General features: G+C 47.3%; 2 protein-coding genes across 2 annotated transcripts in view; both read right to left on the bottom strand.

Moving 5' to 3' along the window:
* The window catches only part of LOC101596504 (maestro heat-like repeat family member 5), a 66,704-nt gene extending 49,555 nt beyond the window's left edge, over positions 1-17,149 (bottom strand). The window contains exons 1-3 of the mRNA XM_004672044.2: positions 17,099-17,149; positions 10,208-10,367; positions 8,432-8,484 (exon numbers count right to left, since the gene is read on the bottom strand). Coding sequence (XP_004672101.2) covers positions 8,432-8,484; positions 10,208-10,367; positions 17,099-17,134 — 249 coding nt within the window. The 5' untranslated portion in view covers positions 17,135-17,149. The remainder of the gene's footprint in view (positions 1-8,431; positions 8,485-10,207; positions 10,368-17,098) is intronic.
* Positions 78-302, bottom strand: LOC101594455 (small integral membrane protein 15-like). Its single transcript, XM_004672039.2, has one exon. It carries the CDS (start codon positions 300-302, stop codon positions 78-80), a length of 225 nt encoding a protein of 74 aa, XP_004672096.2.
* Positions 17,150-22,866: the final 5,717 nt, after the last annotated feature.

Below are 22,866 nucleotides of genomic sequence, written 5' to 3'. Positions count from 1 at the left end.
TGAAACCTTAGCGAGTCCTTCCAAAGCCGCACGATTTCCAAATGGTTTTTCTCCAGGTACGCAACCTCTCCATTCCTTTAATCTTCTTTTAGTCGTTTAGCTTTGGCAATATTTTCTTGACGTTTTTGCTGCTTCTTTTGCTCTTTCTCCTTGGCCTCAATCATCTTGGCCAATTTCCAGGACAGTACAGTGCTTGTTAGGAAGAGTGGAGTGAGGGCCCGAATGACTGTTGTAAGGAAGCCATATGGGTCTTTTGCAGCCCATTCCACGACATACTCAGCCCACGCCTTTATGTCAAACATAATTTGTGACAGTCTTAGGAAACTTCTGCTTGAGTAGTGATCTCTAATCTTTTCCTGGGCTTATCAGTAGGCTAAACAATCTCAGATGACCCGTGGTTGTTGTCTTTAGTTGTACAATACACTTCTGAGAAGCCACGGCCCTTGCGTCCTGCCTACAGGCCGGTCCCAGCTGGATTGGGCTCCATTAATGCTTCTTAATGAGTGCTTGAATGAATGAATGAAATGTCCTTTTGACACACAGGATTCTGGAAGTTCTGATCATAGCGTGCCATGATTCTGTGATGGTGTGTATAAGATTGCTTCATTTCCACTGCTCCCAGATTCTGTGATCTAACAAGTCCAAAGGTTTTTGTTCCTAAGAGTGTTCTAATGCGTGGGGCACTCTATTTAACCTCTAAATCTCAGAAAATATTGATAAGTGTGAAGATAAATGGTCAAGCGAGTTTGCTAAGCGAGGCCATTAGAAATTAACTGGAAAGATTGAATTAAGTTGAAAACAAGCTCCTGTCACCGTGGCCACGAGTTTATATCCATAATAAAAAGCAGCACTCATAAATCAACAAGAAAAAGGCAAACAGTCCGATTTGAAATGATGAGAGGACACAGGCAACGAAGATAAGAGAAGCGCATGCTGGCGAATACTTCAGGAGTGGAAATTAAGATACTATGTCATCTGGATGAAGATGGGCACCAAGACCGGCCGCCTAATGATGTGTCAATCAACTATGGAGTGCAGATGACGTGGTCCCATTGAATTTAATGGAGCTGGGACGTGGTCCCATTGAATTTAATGGAGCTGGGAGATTCTGCGCTGTCATCTGCGGCCACGTGTTGGTGGCGAGGCGGGAAGGCGACCTAACACACCATCAGAGCGCAGCAGCAGCGCAACGATGCGCATGTGCGCTTGATCATGACCCACGCCGACATGTATGTTACTTGTCCATGCTCCCTTTGACCGATGTTTCAGAGTGTACGCCTGCTTAGGAAAACAAGTGCACTGCAAAACAGTAGCGCCTGTGGCCTGGCCTGTCTCGTGCTTACTGCCTTGTGTTTGCTGTGAGTGGCTGTGTGAATCCCTGGCCTAGGGCCTGGCGGGAGCTTGAGTCACTCTTGGTTGGCACAATACTGGTGATGTCTGACAGTACACTTCTCAGAAAGCCAGATCTATAAGGGCAATGGACGGTCCTTGGGTGAAAGGATGATTGGATCTATAGATTTTTTTTTTTTTTTTCGAGGTAGGGTCTCACTCTAGCCCGGGCTGACCTGGAATTCACTATGGAGTCTCAGGGTGGCCTCGAACTCATAGCAATTCTCCTACCTCTGCCTCCCAAGTGCTGGGATTAAAGGTGTGCACCACCATGCCTAGCCTACAGGTATTTTTTAAAGGTGTTGGCAACAGTAATTAAAAAGCACTATTGACACCAATTAAAGTCTAAAAGGGTTAAACATTTTCTCAAGCAAATAAACTTTTAGGGATTTATCCTAAGGAGATATTCGGTTATTGACACTTTGAGCCTCAAGGGGCATGTCTTGCTGAGGCTTAGAATGCCCCCGCAGTAGGACTGTCTGTGCCCTCTCTGGGTTGAGACGGCAATTGCTCCCACTTATGGCAGGACCCTGAGGAGCTTGTCTGTCTGGACTGGGGCTGCAGCAAGCCCCAGTGGCTCCTTACCTGCAGGGCAGGTGTCTGCACAGTCCCCATGGGACAGCGGCAGCCATGGGGAAGACTCCAGAGTCCCCAGAATCAGCAGGGGCTCCCCAAACCTGTATTGCCTGTTCACTGCTCCAAGGGTCAGCACCTTGCTGGTCTGCGAGGTAACTTTCGAACTCTCAGAAAACTGTCCCCGCAGTTCTGCAGCCACCTCACTGGGTGGCAAACACTGTCTCAAACTGATGGGTCTGTCATGATTTGTGTGACTTAAGTGGCACATGTGTGGATGTCTCTGCAACAATAGTAATGTATTTCATTCTGCGCCTGCTGCATGCACTGCTCAGAGTCCAGCCTAGCTGCTCCTTTCGCGTTTAAAAAGTCTGCAACGTGGGGTGGGGGTGGGGGATGGTCAGTTGCCATACAAGCCTGAGTAGTTGAGTTTGGATCCCCAGAACCCACGCAAAAGGCAAATGATATTGCGGGTGTCAGTAATCCCAAGTGTGCCTACTGAGAGATGGGTGGCAGAGACAAGAGAATCTTCTGGCAGCTTGTGGGTCAGCTAGCCTGGCGAACAGAGCAGTGCACAATGAGACTCCCTGCCTCAGCTGGGGCAGAAGGTCAGGACTGACTCCAGAAGCTGTCCTCTAAGAACATACGCAGACGCGTGCGCACACACACACACACACATCAGGCAACATACTGGAAAAATCTGAAACATTCTGAATTTTGAAATATATATGATCTATTCCCAAGGTTTCTTCTGGTATGTGTATCTGTGCTATGCATGCACGTGTGTGTGTGTGTGTGTGTGTGTGTGTGTGCCAGAGGTTCAGACCAGGTATCCTTTCCACCCTATTATTTAAAAAATTTTAATTTTATTTATTTGGGAGAGGGAGGGAGAGAGAGAGAGAGAGAGAGAGAGAGAGAGAGAGAGAGAGAGAGAGGGAGGGAGAGAGAGAGAGAGCTACACACAGAGAGAGAGAGAATGAGCACGCCAGGGCCTCTAGCCATTGCAAACGAACCCCCGATAAATGCGCCACCTTTTACATCTGGCTTACGTGGGTCCTGGGGAATCAAACCTCGGTCCTTCGGCTTTGCAGGCAAGTGCCTTAATGGCTAAACCATCTCCCCAGTCCATCCACCCTATTATTTTTGAGCCATGGTTTCTCATCAGCAGAGCTCACCATTGTCTAGACTATCTAGCCAGCAAACCTAGGGGGCCCTTGCTCCTCACCACCCCAGTGCTGGAAATATCAGTGTACACCACATGCCAACTTTTACATGGGATGTGAACCCAGGTCCTCATGCTTGAGTGGTAAGCACTTTACCCACTGAAACTTCTCTCCAGCCTCCTAATCCTTTTCATTTTAATTTAGATTTCTTTCTTTTTTCTTTTCTTTTCTTTTTTTTTTTTTTTTTTTTTGGTTTTTCAAGGTAGGGTCTCACTCTAGCCCAGGCTGACCTGGAATTCTCTATGTAGTCTCAGGGTGGCCTCGAACTCATGGCGAACCTCCTACCTCTGCCTCCCAAGTGCTGGGATTAAAGGCGTGCGCCACCATCCCCAGATAATTTGGATTTCTTAAGATATTTGTAAACTTGAGGTAGGGTTAATTTGCAGTGCAATTCACTGACCGTCAGTGCAGAGTCTGGGGGGCCTGCAGAAACGAATTGCAACACTCACTCACCACCACCCCGAGGTCGCCCAGCCTCCCTCCCGGCTCACTTCCGTGGTTTATCTGCTGTGGTCGCTTCTGCCTTTTCTAGAGCTGTGGCATTTAGATTCCCTGGGTTTGCTGTTTTTCCCTCAGCGAGTGTTTCCAGCCGCAGCCATGCTGTGGGTGCGTCAGAGGGTTTCCTCTTTCTCTGCATTAGCTTTTGTTTGGTTGGGATTTAATATGCTTCCCTGTCCTTGCTTTCCTAAGTGGACACTTGGGTTGTGGAGTCAGGTCTCTGAGTGGGGACGTTGTTCTGTCAGTCACGGGGATCCCCAGTTTGAGGCTATGATGAGGATGGCTGAACTTTACTTGGGAGCACACGGGATCATGGCTTTCCGGCGGTGGCGCCATTCAGCTGTGCAGCGGCTATCTCGTTGCTGTGCATCCTCGCTGGCATTTAGGGTCCTTGAGTCTATTAGTCAGGATTCCCTGGGGGCCCAGAACTGATAAAGCCAGTGAACTCTCCTACAGAGCACTGCTGGCGGCTCCTTGCTGTTGCCTGAGGACCGAAGATGCTGGTCGTTTTTCATCTGCTTCTTGGTTATTTATGCGGTTCCTTTGGAGAGTGTTTATACAAATCCTATTCTCATGGTAAAGGCTGAGCTATCTGTCTTTTTTTCTTACAAAGCTATAGTTCCTACTTATTCTGTACTCCATAGTCCCTTGTAGGAACATATCTGTGAATATTTTCCCAAATGTGAGAGTTACCTGCCCATTTTCTTTATGATATCAGCTGATGAACAGAAGTTTGAATTTTAAAGAAATCCAAATTGCTCATATTTTTCTTTTGATGATAATTACTTTCTGAGTCCAAAGGAATATTTCCTACCCAAGTTGGCAAGAGGCTCTTCTAGAGACCTTTCTGTTTTAGATTCACATTTAAAAAAATTGTCAAGAGCTGTTATCTTAACATTATAGGGCTCTTCTGTCTTCAAACATCATCTGCCCTCATTTGAAAATTTTCAATTTGCAATACTTTGTGGAGATCTTAGACATATTTGTAACATTTGTCTTTAAACTATTTTTATATTTAATGTTTAACTGTGTCTTTTTTTGGGGGGAGGGGGGTTTCAAGGTAGGCCCTCACTCTAGCCCAGGCTGACCTGGAATTCACTCTGTATTTTCAGGGTAGCCTCGAACTCTGGGTGATTATCTTACCTCTGCCTCCCAAGTGCTGGGATTAAAGACTTGTACCATCACACCTGGCAAAGCTGTGTCATTTAAAAATTTTCATCCTCGAATCGTTTGTCACATGAATAGCAATGTAATTGATTTTATTTTTTATTTTTTGGTCTGTGTAGGACTTTTTATCCTGAGACACTGGTAAATTCCACTGCCAGTAATTATCAGTTCTAGTAAATATATTTACATGAATATTTCTGTACTTTTTAATGTATCCAATTAAGCTTGCGAAGAGGCACTTTGACTACTTCAGTGGAAATCGGTATCTTCTTCCTCCTGTTGCAGCGGCTAGAGACTTCAGTGCAGTGTGGAGGGCCGGGCCCATCTCCTCAGCCCTTGGCCCCTTAGTCTTATTCCTGATTTGCAGGGAAAGTGTCCATTTGTCCTTTGTTAGCCATGCGATCTGTAACTTTAGATGTGCCTTGTCAGGTTGGGACAGTGTCTTTTTATCCCTATCACTTTAAAAAAAAATATATTTTTGAGGTAAAGTCTCGCTCTAGTCCAGGCTGACCTGGAATTCATTATGTAGTCTTAAGCTGGCCTCCAATTCAAGGTGATCCTCCTATCTCTGCCTCCCAAGGGCTGAACAAGCTCTGTGTCCTTCGTCCCTGCATAGGCTTTGCAGGCCCTCACCGGCTCACTCCTGTGCTGTTTGTTGACTGTAGATGACACCTCACACATGTGCTTCCAGATGAGGTTTGATCCACTGTCTTTCCCCCACCTTGGCCTGCAGATACCCACAAACCTGGTCCTTGACTTAGTTATTTGAGAGAGGGAGGGAAGAAGGTGGGGGGGGGGTAGGGAGGAGAGGAAGAGGCAGATAGATAGATTGGGTGCACCAGGGCCTACAGCCATTGCAAATGAACTCCAGAAACATGTACCACCGTGTGCATCTGGCTTACATGGATAGCTATCGGGTTCTTAGGCTTTACAGGCAAGTGTCTTAACTGATAAGCCATTTATCCAGCCTAGGGAGGTGGATTTTAAGATCTGTTTAGGTCTCCATCTGCTAGAACACCCAATGAATAAACTCTTTACTCTGTAAAATGTGTCATTTTGGTGACTGGCATCTACATGGTGGGAAAATTGGGCCTCGGGTTTTGTAGCAGAAAGATTCTAAATTTTAATCCTAATTTCTTTTTTTTTTTAATTTATGAGAGAGAGAGAATGAGAAAGAGAGAGAGAATAGATGCACCAGGGCCTCCAGTCACTGTAAATGAACTCCAGATGCATGTGCGATCTTGTGCATTTGGCTTACATTCCTGGGGAATTGAACCCAGGTCCTTTGGCTTTGTAGGCAAGTGCCTTAACGCAGCCTGATTCTAATTTCTTTAATATACATAAGACTACTGAGGTTTTCTGCTTCTTCTTAACTCAGTTTTGGACCTTTGTATTTTTCAAGAAATTTGCCTGTTTTAATTCATCAGAATCCTACTGCATTGTTATCCTTTAAAATCAAAACTTCGATTTTTGATGTTCCTGATTCCTGAAGCAGAATCTTGTCTTTTCTCCTCTTAATTTGTCTAGTGATTTTTCCAACAAACTTCTGGATTTCTTACTGGGCCAGAGCTCCTTGCGGATCAGGCCTCAACAGGCAGCAGCTGTCCTGCTTCTGCCTCCCGAGGGCTGGATCGCTTTTGACTTTATTCATTCCCATTTGTGTGTGCTTTTTCTTTTCTTTCTTTTTTTTTTAAATTAATTATTTATTTATTTGAGAGCGACAGACACAGAGAGAAACACAGATAAAGGGAGAGGGAGAAAATGGGTGCGCCAGGGCTTCCAGCCTCTGCAAACGAACTCCAGACGCGTACGCCCCCTTGTGCATCTGGCTAACGTGGGACCTGGGGAACTGAGCCTCGAACTGGGGTCCTTAGGCTTCACAGGCAAGTGCTTAACCGCTAAGCCATCTCTCCAGCCCTTGTGTGTGCTTTTTCTGTCTCTTTGATTTCTGCTTGAATTTTTAAAATTTACTTTATTTTATTTATTTGAGAGAGAGAGAAATAGAGAGAGAGAGAAGAAGAGGCAGATAGATAGAAAGAGAGAATGGGCATGTCAGAGCCTCCCGCCACTGTAAACAAACTTAAGATACATGCGCCCCCTTGTGCACCTGGCTTATGTGGGTCCTGGGGAATTGAACTGAGGTCCTTAGGTTTCATAGACAACCTCCTTAACCACTCGGCCATTTCCCCAGCCCTACTCGAATTATAATTGGTTCTTATCTTCTACTTATTTTGGGTTCAGTTTACCTCAAGAGCTTCTTAAATGAAGTTTAAAGAGTTATCTTTAGCTGGGTGTGCATGCCTTTAATTCCAGCACTCAAGAGGCAGAGGCAGAGGCAGGAGGATCGCCATGAGTTCAAGGCCACTCTGAGACTACATAGTGAGTTCCAGGTCAGCCTGGACTAGCATGAGACCCTGCCTCGAAAAACCAAAATAAATAAATAAATAAATAAATAAAAATAAATAAATAAAATAAAGAAAAAGAGTCATCTTTACACCTTTTCTAATCAAGGCATCAAAACAAAAATTTGCTTTTAAACTTTTTTTTAAACACAAATGCTCACATATTGTATTTTTATTACCATTCAATTAAAATATTTTCTAATTTTCTTTCTGATTTCTTCTTTGATCTACATTACTGAGAGGAGTTGCTTAATTTCCAAGCACTGGAGTGTTTTCAGAGAGATTCTAACGTTGCCCTCTAATTTCTGCTTTGGTTAGAGGATGAACTCTGGTGTACAGTCCTTTCAAATTTATTGGAACTTGGTACGTGACCAGCATGTGGAAGAGCACAGAGAAGGTCGCACTTGTATCAGAAGAGTGCCAATTAGATCCGCTGGTTAACTGTGGTGGTGGGTTCAGATCTTCCTCGCCCATAGTGATTTCCTGTCCCATCTGGTTAAATCTCTCCCATCCACTCTTGCTACTCCGCTGCTGTCTTGTCAGTGGCTGTGGCACTAATAATCAAAGCTGAGCAGGTCCCTGTGTCCCAACCCAGTCATAACCACTGCCATCTCCATATGACACATGAGGAAACCAGGAAACAGAGTGGCAAAGGAAGTCTTTCCAGGCCACACAGCTGAGATTAGCTGCGGTGGGACTTGAACGCAGCTCTTCCCTGACTGCATTTCTTCCTCCCAGCAGTCAAAGCCCCTCATTCAGGTCAGGGTCAGAGATGAACCTGTCAGCTTCTGGGCTGTGCCATCTTCACTGTACCTGGACCTGGGTCTCTCCTTGCTTTGTATCAATTCTGGCCCCTGTGTCCTTTCTCATCCCCCCAGTGTAGGTTCCATTCCCAGGGTGGGTGAGAAGGCTAGTACTGAACCCCTGTTCTGTGCCGGGTGTCTAGAGACCAAGGTTCAAATCCCAGCTCCTCTAGTAACCTTGGTGGAGTCACCTCCATGCTGTTTGTTCATCTATAATTGGGGATCCTCCTTCTCATCCTGCCTCATGCTTGTCTCCTCCCTCCCTCTTCCCCTTAGTCCATTCCCCTCAGAGCCACAACAGGGGACCCCCAGGTAGGGGTTTCTCCCTTGCTGGTGTCTCCCAGAAGGTCTGGGTCAGGCTGGGGTCCCTCCATACCTGGGTCAGAAGGTTGTTCCAGCTCCTTCTGTCTTCCTTGTTGAGAAGCTCCTCTGTGGGAAAGGGGTTGGGCTATAGAGCCAGGTCTGATGCGTACAGCCAGGGATGAACCCTGGGCCCCACTTGCCCACCCCTGCCTATCCCAGTTCCATGGCCAGTGGCCAGCAGGAGTAACATGAATAGAAATGGGGCTCAGGGTCCAGAGAGTTGAGCTGGACTTTTGGCCCTGATCTATGGTATGTGACCTTCCTTCTCTGGGCTTCTGCTCTCCAACAGTGAATGTTGGGTCCCTTCCTAGTATGGGCCTTTGGGAGGTGCTGTGGTTCTGTTACAGGCACTGGGAGCTCAGAAATAGAGTTCTTGAACCCCAAACCCGGAGTTCATGTTTGCATTTAACCAAAGCATTGGGCCAACCAAACTGAGAAAGATAATTAAAATTATTGTATTTATTCAGTGACATATAAAACCAAGGGAAGGAAAATGGATACCCCACAGGGTCTGAGAGCCCATGTGATGGGCTTGGAAGAAACATGAAAAGAGATTTCAAGAGGACAAAAGAAAGTACAGAGAGCTCCTGCCACGTGGAGGTCAGAAGGAGGTAGAGAGGGGTCAAACTGAGATGAGGGGAGACTTACCAGAAGTCGAGAGAGCCTTTGCCCTGGGTATAACTTTATTGTAGTGGGCTCAGGTGAGCCAGAGTGAGGGCTGATTGGGCTGGCCTAGGGGCTGGCTCAGGAAGAGGGTTGCCATGATGCCAAGTTCTGGGGGCTGAACTTGACCAACCACAATGTCAGGGTTAGATTTAAACTCTGGAAAGGGGTCTTCCCTCTCAGTAGATAAGGAAAAGAGAGATCCTTCTCTGATCACTAATAAAGTGAAGATTATAAGGATAGACTTAAGGACTTTTCTGTCTTTACTTTTGGGGGCCCAGCCACCCTAACTTCTTCAGTTCCTTCCAGTGTGGGAAAATAAGGCTAAGGAGGGGACCTTTGTGAGGCTGAAAAGCCTTTTGGGAAGCTTGGACATTCCACCACAGAGGTAAGCTCTGCTTTGGGGATCCCTCTGCCCAGAAAAGGTCAGTACCCAGCCTGTCAATGCTGGATGGGGCAGAACTAAGCTCGGCTAGGTCCTACCTGATCCTAGCCCAACCGATACCTTCCCAGAATAGCCTTGGAGCCCTCTTTCTGCTCCCAGACTATTACGGGCCTACTGCTCCTCAGGTCACGGCTGGGAGTGGCTCATACCAGCCACCTTCCCCAGGGAAGCCTCCCTGATGGCCTTCTCTCCTTGGTCTCAGGACAGGACCTCCCCCGCTGGACAACTGCGAGGGTGGTAACCCTTGTGAACAGAATGAGTGAATGAATGGATCTGACAGAAGCTTGGGGACCTGGGGACGGCAGACTGGGAGGTGAGGCTGGGTGGTCTTGGCCCTCATCATCATGCTGCCTCTCTGAGTTGGGCTTCTAATGTGTCTCAACTTTGTGTGGCTGAGGGAACCCACACAGCGGCCCTCGTGTGGGGGTGACAAGGTGGGGTGGCAGAATCACAGGGTCTAGCTCAGCTCCTGGGCCCTCCTCCAGCTTCCTTGCTCTGTGTAGGCTCAGCAGCTGAGGCACCCATAGCAGCAGCCAGATATGCAGAGGACTGGCGAGCTGCGGCGCTCCGAGCAGCAGCCTGGACAGCCACGTGCAGCGGTGGTCCCTGGAGACCACCCCGATACCCTGCAGAGTTTCCCTGGACTGCCAGGTCCTCAGCTTCTCCCACTGCAATGCGTACCTTGAGAATACAGAATGCCCATCACGTAGAGCAGGCTGCGATGTGGAAAGACTCCCGTCAGGAGCTCCGTCTCCAGGTACTGGGCCACCTCCCGCCATGAGTACCGACAGAGGGCCACCAGCACGTTGCTGGCGGCATCCTGATACGTGTCTTCTAGCTCCTGGGGCAGGGTGTGGTGAGTAGAGAGGGCAGGGGTAGAGAGGGAGAGGCAGAAGTAAGAGTAGCTGGTACCAAGCTAGGCACTTCCACACACACTGTCTGGCTTGATGCTCTTCCTCTTTTTTTTTTTTTTTTCCCTAAGGTAGGGTTTTACTCTGGGCCAGGCTGACCTGGAATTCACTATGTAGTCTCAGGGTGGCCTTGAACTCACAGCGATCCTCCTACCTCTGCCTCCTGAGTGCTGAGATTAAAGGTATGTGGCATCATGCCCGCCTGGATTGATATTCTGTGTATGTATATATATTGCTTTTGTTTTTTGAGGTAAGGTTTCATTCTAGCCCAGACTGATCTGGAGTTTACTATAGTCTTAAAGTAGCTTCAAACTCACAGTGATCCTCCTACCTCTGCCTCCCAAGTGTTGGGATTAGAGACATATGCCACCACCCCTGGCTTCAACATATATATACATACATATACATATACATATACATATACACATACACATACATACATACATACATACATACACACATATATATATATATATATATATATATATATATATATATATATAGTGGTTTGATTCAGGTGTCCCCCATAAACTTAGTTGTTCTGAATGCTAGGTTCCCAGCTGACAGAGATTTGGGAATTAAAGCCTCCTGGAGGGAGTGTATTATTGGGGGCGGGCTTATGGGTGTTACAAGCCAGTTTCCCCATGCCAGTGTTTGGCACACTCTCCTGTTGCTGTTGTCTACCTTATGTTGGCCTGGGGGTGATGTCCACCCTCTGCTCATGCCATCGCTTTCCCCTGCTATTGTGGAGCTTCCCCTCGAGCCTGTAAGCCAAAATAAATAAATCTCTTTTTCCCAGAAGCTGCTCTTGGTTGGGTGATTTCTACCTGCAATGTGAACCTGACTGCAACAATATATAAGTAGGAAATAGGCTGAGGGAGCCTGAGATGCCCATGCAGCCCTGCAGTCTGGCTTCTAGCGTCCAGAACACGTGCTGCTCCCTGTTTCCCCACCTTCGCTCATACTCTGTCTCGGCCTGGAGCTCCGATCCCTCCCACTATGTCTTTCCAAAATTCCAGTCCGTTGGAAACCCACTCCCAGGCCTACGCTCAGAACCCCATCCTCAAGCCTCCAGCTGAGGTCACTTCTCTGCTGAGCCCGGGTAGCTTATGACAATGTCACTTCCTCGAATCCTTTGTCACCACGAGTTTATAACACAGGCAAGGCCATGTGTTCCTGCCCTGAGTTCTTGGCTTGGGCAGCCAGCGCCCAGCGTCTGTGCCCGCCTCTTCCCAGCCAGTGTGCTTGTCTTTCCGTGTGCAGTTCTGCTGGTGGTGGGAGGCAGACGCAAGAAAGCGCTGCCTGCAGCCGGTGGGGTCTCGGAGAGGGGTTGGGGTCCCCCTCCCACTCCTCGGCGATGCAGGAGACCATCACGTGAAATCAATATGCCATTTACAGCTTATTGAAGGCACGGCCATGAAGGCCTCTTGTGAGGATGCCGGGTTGAGTATGATTTTGCTCTTTCAATAAACAAAGACAAAAGCCCCTCCAATACACACTATATTTAGGAAATTGAAACAAAACAACAACAGCAACAACAAACAGGCCAGCAGCAGACCTACTCTGGAGGCCGGGAACCGAAAACCAGTGCTACCCCGGGGGCAGGGCAATCTCAGCCAGCTGTGCCCACCCTGAACACCCTCCACTGCCTGGGGGTGGAAGGAAGGCTCCTGCCTTCAGAAGCCATGGAGCTGTGGTGGCCGTGGAGGTGCTAGACATAAAAGCAGCACAGTTGGAGGGGTTGTCACACCCTCTACCTCAGCTGGAGGTCCAGTTCCCCTTCCTTTCCCCTCTATAGAGGGTCCTACTCCAAGTCCCAGAGGGTGGGAAGCTCCTTGGCTACGCTTCCCTTGCTAGGCCACCTGTGCAGCGGTCACCATAAAGCAAAGTGGAAGAGAACCCAGGGCTCAGAATTTCCTGAAAGCTCAACAGGTGGAAGTTTCCGGGGTGTGGAGTCATGCTCTCCTTGTCCCCCATGCCTTGCCTGTTCATCTCTTTGCGCATTTTGTAATATCCTTGGTAAGGAACTGATGAACACTACCATTTCCCTGTGACCTGTGAGCGGTCAGAGCAAATTCAGCAGACCCGAGGGAGGGCGTGGGAGTCCCAGCCTGTAATTGCTTGGTCAAAGGCGCAGATGTGACAACTGGCGTTGTGACTGGCATCTGAAGGAAGCGGCCCGTGGGAACTGAGGCCACCTCCAGGTAGACAGTGTCAGAGCCGCAGTGACTCGGGGACGCCCTGCTGGTGTGGACTGCAGCAGCACTGGCTGCCAGAGCCACCCACGCACTCTGAGGTCACAGAGGGCTCTGCGGGGATGCGGTGTGAAAGCGAAGGCCAATGCTGGCCGTTCTCAACACCCGGGGTGAGATGAAAAAGGATCAGTGCAAGAACAAAACGAAGAACTCTAAGATGAGGCAAGGGGTAAGGAGGAGGATTAGAAGCTGCCTCCGTGTGACTCCCTGGATGAGAAGCGTCATGGTTTAACAAAGAGCAGGTTTGATTCCAAAGACAGAAAGGGAGGGAGAGCAGGGATGCTTGGAAGGAGATGGCCAAACAGCTGAGGGGCAGAAACAGAATGACCTGCCGGGCAAAAAATATTTATTTATTTAAGAGACAGAAAAAGGGAGAGAGAGAGAGAGAGAGAGAGAGAGAGAGAGAGAGAGAGAGAGAATGGGCGCACCAGGGCCTCCAGCCACTGGAAACGAACTCTAGATGTATGCACTACCTTGTGCATATGCCTTACATAGGTCTTGGAGATGCAAGCCTGGGTCCTTTGGCTTTGCAGGCAAGTGCCTTAACCACTAAGTCATTTCTCCAGCCCTAGAGTTGATTTTAATTTCATTTCCATATCTGGTTTTGTTTTGTTGCTGTTATAATAGTTTGTTTTCTCCTTAGAATGGTCTTTAAGAGAAGAGCCAAGGAGACCCCAAATAAAATGGGGAGATATCCATCCCAACAGATGAGTAGCTCATGACTCAGAATCACAAGAAACATGAAAAAAGCCGCATACCATGACTCCTCCAAGATCAAGAGCCAGGCCAGGAAGATGGCTCAGCCGTTACAGCAAAGCCGACAATCTTGGCTTCAATTCCTCAGGACCTGTGTGAAGTTGGACACAGAGCAGAGCATGTGTCCATGTTCCCAGCAAGCCTACAGCAATGGGAGGTGGGGCCAGGAGAGGTCAAAGATCAAGGGCCAGATTCATTTGCAGCAGCCGAGGTACCCTGTCTGTCACAGTTTCTGGGACAAAACACCTGACAAGAGGCAGCTCATGGAAAGAAAGAGTTTAGTTTTAGCTCACAGTTTTGGGAGCAAGGTTCATCACGGTGGGATGCGTAACAGGCTGACAACTGGGTGTCATCTCTCCACAGCACCAGGAAGGAAGTACCCTGAGTGAGCTGGGCTCTGAACACCTACTGGGGCTGGATGAATAGTGACACCCCTCCTATAGCAAGGCCCCCTCCAAAGGGGGATTAAGAATGAGGCTGTGTCACACACACAGGAGGGGATGGGGACATTTTACATTCCAACCACTGCACTGTCTCAAAGACAGTGGAGCACAGACAGCTCCTCTGTACATACACAGTGGCAATGTGCACTCACATATATGCACATACATATACACAAATGCAAATTAAAAAGTACTGGAGAGATGGCTCAGTGGTTAAAAGCAGTTGCAAAGCCTGGTGGCCCATGTCCAATTTCCCAGTGACCACGTAAGGCCAGATGCATAAAGTGGTGCATGCAGCTGGAGTCTCCTTGCAGGGGCAAGAGGCCCTGGCATGCTCATCCTCTCTCTTTTTTGTTTTTTTCTCTCTCTTTCAAAATAATTTTTAAAAAGTAAGATAGAAATAAAAAGATCAAACTCGATGACTAAATTCAAAGATACTAAGTGGTTGAAATGGCAAAGTATACAGAAGTTTAATTTAAAAAGAATGACCAAAGAGGATTCAAATAAACTGAAGAGTAAAGTAAGGAAGCCAAAGCAGGGCTTGATCAGAAAACCAGTAATGTGGACAAGAAATTCCACAAGCAACTTATGAGTTTATTTTATTTACTTATTAATTTTCAGTTTTGTGAGGTAGGGTCTCACTCTAGCTCAGGCTAACCTGGAATTATGTAGTCTCAGGGTGGCATTGAACTCACAGTGCTCCTCCTACTTCTTCCTCCCAAATGTTGGAACTAAAGGCAAGCACCACCATGCCCGGCAAGTTAAGATTTTAAAACAAGCAAGCAAATAGAAATGTTGGATATGGAAAACTGAAAAGCCAGATGAAAACCAGGGAGCACTGCTGGTAGACTGAGTCCACGAGGAAAAGAAAGAGCGTTGGGGATTTAAAAGAGGGTCAAGGAGATGTCACATTCAAATACCAAGCAAACAAATAAGGAACAAGTGTGACCACAACTTCCAGGCACACTGGGAAATTGTCAAAATACCAAATCTAAAAATCTATGGCGTAGAAGGAGCTAAAACACACACTAAAGGCTGTGGTGGTTTGGATCAGGAGCCCCCCATAAACTCATGTGTTCTGAATGCTTGGTTCCCAGCTGATGGCAGCTTGGGAGGTGGAGCCTTGCTGGAGGAGGTGTGTTGTTGGGGGCGGGATTAGGGGTGTTATAGCCAGCTCCCCTTACCAGAGCTCAGCTCACTCTCCTGATGCTGTTTTCCACCTGCTATTGCAAGGAGGTGATGTCCAGTCTCTGCTCATGCCACACTTCCCTGCCGTCATGAAGCTTCCCCTTGAGGCTGTAAGCCAAAATAAACACTTTTCTCTTGTCAGCTGCTTTTGGTCAGGTGCTTTGTCCCAGCAATGAGAAGGCATGTGGTTGTTTGAATGTAGATTGTCCCCCACAGCCTCAAGTGTTGTGACTAAGCTTCCTATATAGGCCCCAGCTGGTGGAGCCTTTGGTAGGGGGAGCCTAGAGGGAATGTCTCACTGGGAGTGGATCTTGGTATTGATTGGTCCAGCACACTTTCCAGAGCCAGCTTTCACTTGCTTAGATCTCTCTGTGGCTGATATATGGAGATGTGACACCTCCCCCTGCCTGCTCTACCATGACAAAGCTTCCATTTGAAACTGTAAACCTGAAATAGATCCTTTGTCCTATAAATTGCTCCTGGTCAGGGGTTTTGTTCCAGCAACAAGAGTGTAACTGCTGTAGCACAGAAAATCTATTCAATAAAATTATATCAGGAAATTTCCAAAATCTCCAATTAAACAACATAGACTAGCTGGTTGGATTATACATCTGTTTGTTGCCTGCAAGAAACACACCTCACTGGCCAAGACCCACACAGACTGAAAGTTAAAGGATAGATGTTAACATACCAAGCAAAAGGCAGCCCCAGATAAGAAGAGGCCACACTTCTGTCTTATAGAACAGACTTCAAGCCAAGATTAGTCAGAAGATAAGGAAGCTCACTATATATTGATAGAGAGAACTGTCCATCAAGAAGATATAGTGATTGTGAATATATGTACAGCAAATGTTGTTGAACCCAATTTTATGATACATTATTGGACATAAAGGCATAAGTAGAACCAGGTACAGTAAGAGAGTAAAGCTCTTCAGTAAGCAGATCTTCCAGACCAAAAACAACAGCAAATAATCTTCCAAGTATGACACAGATCAGATGATGTAACAGCTTCCTAGAGAATATTCCATCAAACTGTGGACTGTTCAATTCTTCTCAGCAGTCCATGGAACTTTCTCCAAAATGAGCCACATGCACACACAAATGCAGAAATAAATGCACTGTACCTTACCAGGTCGTAGTGGAATAAAATTAGAAATCATTATACAGATAATATCCTATCCCAATTATAACTCCTCAACCACAGACCCTGGCCAGCCTGTGTCCCATATCCATGGTCTTCAAGTCATAATCACAGACCCTTCTTATGTTTGCCTCTTGCCCTGGGGGTGTGGAACTGGCTCTCAAGGCTCTGTGTGGTGCCCTGGGGCCACGTTTCAGGAGTGTGCGTGTGTGTAGGGGACTATGAGTATTAGAAACTTACTCAGGGCCTTAGCCTTCTGTGTCACCAAGCACAGTTCAGGTAAAGACATGAGTCTGGTCTTGCTTACAGAGGGATTGGATTACAGTGAGCCTTGGTGAGAGTCACTATTCTCTGATCATCGCTCATACCATGGATATGGAATAGTTCACCATAGGGCTTCCCAGGATAAGTGGGTCTGAAGAAACCACCTTTCCCAGGCCCCTGGAAGAGAACAGGGCTTTTGGGCTATAGGGACCAGTGATTTCCCTGCTCTGCACACCTGAGCTGGTGTGCTGGGGGTATCTGAATCTCAAGCCTACACAACTCCATTAGGCATGAACCTGGAAGGTAGGTACTGAGGGCTGGATTAGGTCATGGGGATGAGACAGGCTGACAGTAGGCCTTCCAGAGGCTGGGGTGTGGGCAGTGTGGAAGGGATGGGAAGGAAGAGACCTCCTAGGGAGCACTGTGGCCCGAGTCCACAGATAACTTGCATGGGACAGCTCCTCTGAAGGGGCAGTTCATGAACATGAGGTACAGACTCTGCCTGGTAGACTGCGTGAGACCCACACACACCCTCATTGTTTGGACATGTAGGCAGCCAACTGAACCCCAGGCCCTCGGAGAACTGGCTTGTGTGCTGGGAGAGGGAGGCCCACCGTGGACTTGGTCATGTTCTCCAAGGCCAGCTGCATGAAGCTCTTCCTCCAGGCCTCCTCCAAGCTGTTGCTGGCTGCAATGACGGCCTTCAGGGCTTGGAGCAGCCGGAACTTGTGCCGAATAGGCATCTGTGCAGGGCAGAGGCGACACTGGGATAGCCGCACCTGGCGGTGCAGCAAATGGCACGGGGGCACAGGTGGCAGGGTGTGCAAGGCCAGTGGGAAGGAGCCTCAGTAGCTGCTACATTTGCCACGCACTTGGCCCCTTAGCCGACGCCCACATGCGCAGGCCTCAACGCAGGTGCTGCAGGCCTGAGAGGAGCAACAGCCAGTCCCTATCCTCAGGGAATGGCTGTGAAATTTCAAAAGGTCCATCTTCAAAGTACCTTCATTAGTGCTTAGGCACGTTTATCCATCTATGCACCCACCCACCCATCCATTTATCTATTCACCCATTCCTGTATCCACCCACCCATTCACCCACATATCCACCACTCCCTTGATGGATCCATCCATCCATTCCTATATTCATCCATCTACCCACCCATCCACCCACCTATCCATACCCACCCACCCATCCATCCCTTATGTATCCATCCACGTACCCACCTGTTCATTCAGCCCCATATCCATCCATCTTTTGATTCTCCTCTCTCTCTTTCTATATATCCTTCAACCCTTCCAATAGTCACCTACCTATCTATTCACCTGTCCATTCACCTACTTTCTTATCCTTCTTCCCCTCCCACTCTCTTCATACCTATACTCACCCTCCTAGCTATCCATCCATTTCTAACTACTGGTGCTGTGACCTTAGACAAATCCCTTCCCTTCCTTGAGCTGTAGTTTCCCATCTGTGAGGATCATGAAACCTCTTCCTCATGAAAGTGTTCTGAGGGTGTCTAGCACGAGTGACTCCACTTCCTTCTTTCCCTACTCAAGCCCATTATCTTGGAAGAAGGTTGGTACTTGCCTTGGTGATGCAGCTGCCCTATGTGGCAGGCAGGGCTTGAGCCTACCTTAGGACCTAGCCCTCCCTCTACTCACACACCCCCTCCCAAGGACCCAGCAGCCCCACCTCAGGGTTGTCTTTGAAGTAGTCATGAATGGTTTCCATCAGCAGGTTGGGGCACTCCTGAGCCATCTTCCTGATCTTCTTGAAGATATACTTCACGTGGACAGGGTCCGAGCTGCCCATGTCCCGGAGCATTTTGAAGCAGATGGCTAAAGTTGGCAAGAAGGGTGTGTGTGTGTGTGGGGGGGAACAGGGTGGTCACATTGTGGAAACAGGTCTGGATGGACAAGGAAGGACAAGCTTATAATAAAAACAAGAACGGGGGAATGGGACACTCTGGATGCCTTCACTGTCCATGTGGTCCTTATGGGCTTTGAGATGCGGTAGAGCAGGAACGCATGCCAGTCTACATGCCCTTATTCTCCTAATCATATTTCCAGCCAGTCACTGATCCACTTTCATCTACTCATTCATCCATCATTCACCAATCCATCCAAAATTCATCCTTATTTCCATTTGTCCACCAACCTATCCATACACCCACCCATGTGTCCATGTTTACATTCATGTACACACCCACTCACCTGCCCTGTGTCCACGTTTACATTCAGGTACACACCCACTCACCTGCCGTGGGTCCACGTTTACATTCAGGTACATACCCACTCACCTGCCATGGGTCCACGTTTACATTCAGGTACACACCCACTCACCTGCCATGGGTCCACGTTTACATTCAGGTACACACCCACTCACCTGCCATGGGTCCACGTTTACATTCAGGTACACACCCACTCACCTGCCGTGGGTCCACGTTTACATTCAGGTACACACCCACTCACCCATGTACTCATACATTCATTCTTCTAACCCTCTATCCGTTGACTCACTACTCATTCATGTATAACTTATCCATCCATCCAATCATCCTTCCTTTGATCCTGCTACTCTCCATCTAATCATAGAGCACTCCTTGGCACTGGAGTGAAGGAGGAAACAGTCCAGGGAAGGGGCCAGATCTAAGCTGCAGTTCTGAGATGTGCAAGAGCATAGGAGGAGAAGAGGGCTCTGGGGAAGGTAGGACTTTTGGGTTTGGGGTTTTGGATGGTGCCTCAGGAGCATGAGCAAGCTACAGGAGTGTGCAGGGGTCTCTGCTGAAAACTTTCTAGGTCTACACATAATGCCATCATCTCCAAAGTCCTGGAGAGGAACACCTCCTAGTCCTGATGCTCAGGACTGCTTTCAGGAGAGGGGCTTGATAGGGCCTGTTGACAGCAGAACCCCATCTGGCTGAATCTCAGGGCAGGTTCTTACCCTCGTTGTAGGCCTCTTCCATGAACAGTCGGTGGTCCTCAGGCACCAGTTCAGGCTGGATGCTTCTGGACTTGCACAGCATGATAGTGTTGGGGTGGCCCTGCTGGTCCCTGTGATCATAGTCCTGATGTGCCATCATGCACCCTGGCTCCGTCGTGGATACGGAGACATGGGTGATTCTGAAACACAACCAGGTCCTGGCTGTGAGCATTAAGTGCATGTGTGCGTATCCAGGTGCAAGTGGGTGAGGTGTGTCTTCAATGCAGCCATCATTATGTTTAGTGGCCTGAGGAGCCTTGGGAGGCAAGAGGGCAGGTCTTTAGGGTCATGTAATTTAATATGGGAGTCTTGAAAATTTTAGAAACAGCAAAGGATTTCTGAGTATGGGCTGGAGAGATGGCTTAGTGGTTAAGGTGTTTGCCTGCAAAGCCTAAAGGACCCAGGTTCAACTCCCCGGTACCCACGTAAAGCCAGATACACAAGGTGGCACATGCATCTAGAGTTTGTTTGCAGTGGCTAGAAGTCCTTGCATGCCCATTCTCTTTATATGTATATATCGGCCCCCTGTCTTAAATACATGCTTACATAAAATATTTTAAAAATAAAATAAATTAAAAAAAGAAGATTTCTGCAAGGACACTGAGAAATCCTGCTGGATCTGAGCTGATAACCTCCTCCATGCAGATCAGCTGACAGAAAGATGGAAGAAGCCATTCTGCATGCAGTTCAGTGGGAGAAAGAGAAATCACCAGTGAAGATACTCAACAGTGGACACTGCAAGCCTTATATTTGGCCAGCCAGGCCAAATGACCCAATGGGTGCAATAGCAGCAAGTCTGTTATGGGGGAAACCAACTGCCCTCTAATTGGACTGGAGGCCCACTCCATGGGAGGGAATACATCCCTGATACTGAACACTTAAAACAGGGGTAGTCATGAGCCCTAGGGTTGTAACGTCTGCTGTTGTCTGGCTAAATGTATATACTATGCTTATCAAACTGCCCAGTAAGCACTTCTCTTAATATTTATACCTTTATATTAATGCTACTCTCATTCTGGGTAGAAAATCTTCTCTTTTCAGATGGCAGTGACCTTGGGACAACTCAGAAGGTATCATGGTGATGGAAAGAAATGACCGCAGTGCTCAGTACTGCAATATCTCTATCACACCTTCCAAGGCTCAGGGTCTAATGTGGAAGAGGTGGCAGAAAGAATGTGAGAGGTAAAGGAAGGGCAGGACTCCATATAACATGATCCCCCCAGACATAAAATGGCCTGGATATCCATGGCCTCACAGTGCCTGACACTACCTGCACAAGACCATCATAAGAGGAGGAAAAGATCATGACATCAAAAGTAAAAGAGAGACTGATTGAGATGGGGAAGGGGTATGATGGAGAATGGAATTTCAAAGGGGAAAGTGAAGGGAAGGAGGGTATTACCATGGGGTATTTTTTATAATCATGGAAGTTGTTAATAAAAAATATTTCTGAATACACAGTGGCCAAAAATTAATTCAGAAGTAAACACGTAATAAATCTAAGGTGTTTCTGGTTTGCTTGCCCATGCTGCATCATGTGACTTCACTATATCCTTGGTTCTATACGCCCAGCACATACACTTTATATGGAACCTGCCATCACACCATGCAATGCCAGTGAATGCTGCCTGTTACTTGAGTTGCAGAGGTTTTACTGCACAGTTTCTTGTTCGCCCACTGTGAAGCAAAGTAACAATTTCCATGCTGTCGTTCCTTGGTGTGTAAGCATCAGATTGGTACATCTCTGGATTGTATTGTGTTAAAACAAGCACATCCATCTCAGTATGTGGGTTTGCTTTCAACTTTAATAAGCAGTAAAATTATATGCATACCAAGGAATTGTTTTAAAATACTTCATGATTTATTGTTAGCAAATGTTTAATGTGCATGCCTATTTTATATACCTATATCCCTAGAGCCATATAAAAATTTCTTGAGCAAAGGGGGTTGTGAGTGGATGAATTTAGGAGCTCTGGTGTAGGCAGCCTCAGATGTGGGTCATATTGTCCAGCAGGGACGGATGGGCACACACCCTGGTGGAATGTGGAGTGGCTCAGGATTCTTTACTGCAGCTCTGGCTATTACCCTAACTTGGAGGGCAGAGCTCTTCAAGATAGCGCAGGGGACTTCCTGGCTACCCAGATGTCCCTAGAAGGGTTTTAGAGTGGGTAGAGCTGCTCCAGGTGGGGGTAGGACCAGGAGAGGACACGGTATCCTTCCCCTTCACTCTTCTTACTCTCAGACCTACGTCATTCATTCATTCATTCATTCATTCATTCATTCATTCATCGATAGAGATGCGTGTCAGGTCATGTCTCTGACCTAGGTGCCTGTGACAAACAGTTTTACAGTGAATTTTGCATTGCTAGCAGAAAACAATTTATAGGAAGAAAGGGTTTATTTTGGCTTACAGACTTGAGGGGAAGCTCCATGATGACGGGAAAACATGGCATGAGCAGAGGCTAGATATCACCTCCTGGCCAATATCAGGTAGACAATTGCTGGAGGAGAGTGTGCCACACACTGGCATGGGGACTCTGATTATAACACCCATAAATCTGCCCCAACAACCCACGTCTAACAAGGTTCCAATTCCCAAATTGCTATCAGCTGGGGATCAAACATTCATAACACATAAGTCTATGGGGGACACCTGAATCAAATCACCACACCCAGGAAAACCGAAGTCCAGAAAGTGACGTGTAAGATAATGGTGATTCTGGCCAGGATGGAGCAGTCAGGAACAGACTTATCTTCTGCTTTCAGCAAACCAGAACTCAGACAAAATATGCAAGATCATGCATCAGGTATTAAACAATCAGAACAGTGATGCAGAGCACACTGTACCTAATGATGGACACCTTGGACCCATGAGACCATTGTACCTCTACTCAACAAGGTCCAATGAACAATGACTGGCATCTATCCAAAATTTACCAGGGTACAATCAAGCACAAAACACGTTCTATCATGAGGAGAAAAGCTAGTTGATTAAAGCAACATGGAAGGCTAGGTGTCTGGCACATGCCTGTAATCTCAAAACTCAGGAGGCTGAGGTAGGAGGACTACAGGGAATTTGGGTATAGCCTGATTTATACAGAAAATTCTGGGGTATCCAGTACTATAGTATGAATACTGTCACAAACAAACAAAAAACCCAAGTCTATCAACACAAGGACAGAATTAGTACACAAAGATATGAAGACAGTAATAATTATATTCTATTCATTCAACATGGTAGAGTGAAACATGTTAAGGAGTGACATAGAAAATATAACAGGAATCAAAATCACATTTCAGGTTAAGAATCCAATCTGTGACTTAAGCAGGAGATTAGATACTGTGGAAGGAAAGACCAGTATGTGAGAAGACCAATAGAAACCATCATCAAATGAAACAC

This window comes from Jaculus jaculus, chromosome 2 (genome assembly GCF_020740685.1).
Source record: "Jaculus jaculus isolate mJacJac1 chromosome 2, mJacJac1.mat.Y.cur, whole genome shotgun sequence".
Classification (NCBI taxonomy): Eukaryota; Metazoa; Chordata; class Mammalia; order Rodentia; family Dipodidae; genus Jaculus; species Jaculus jaculus.
This window is presented reverse-complemented; position numbering and strand designations above follow the sequence as displayed.

What these genes read in the sequence shown, in the direction of transcription:
- LOC101594455 (XM_004672039.2), bottom strand. Translation starts at nt 302, where the DNA reads ATGTTTGACATAAAGGCGTGGGCTGAGTATGTCGTGGAATGGGCTGCA.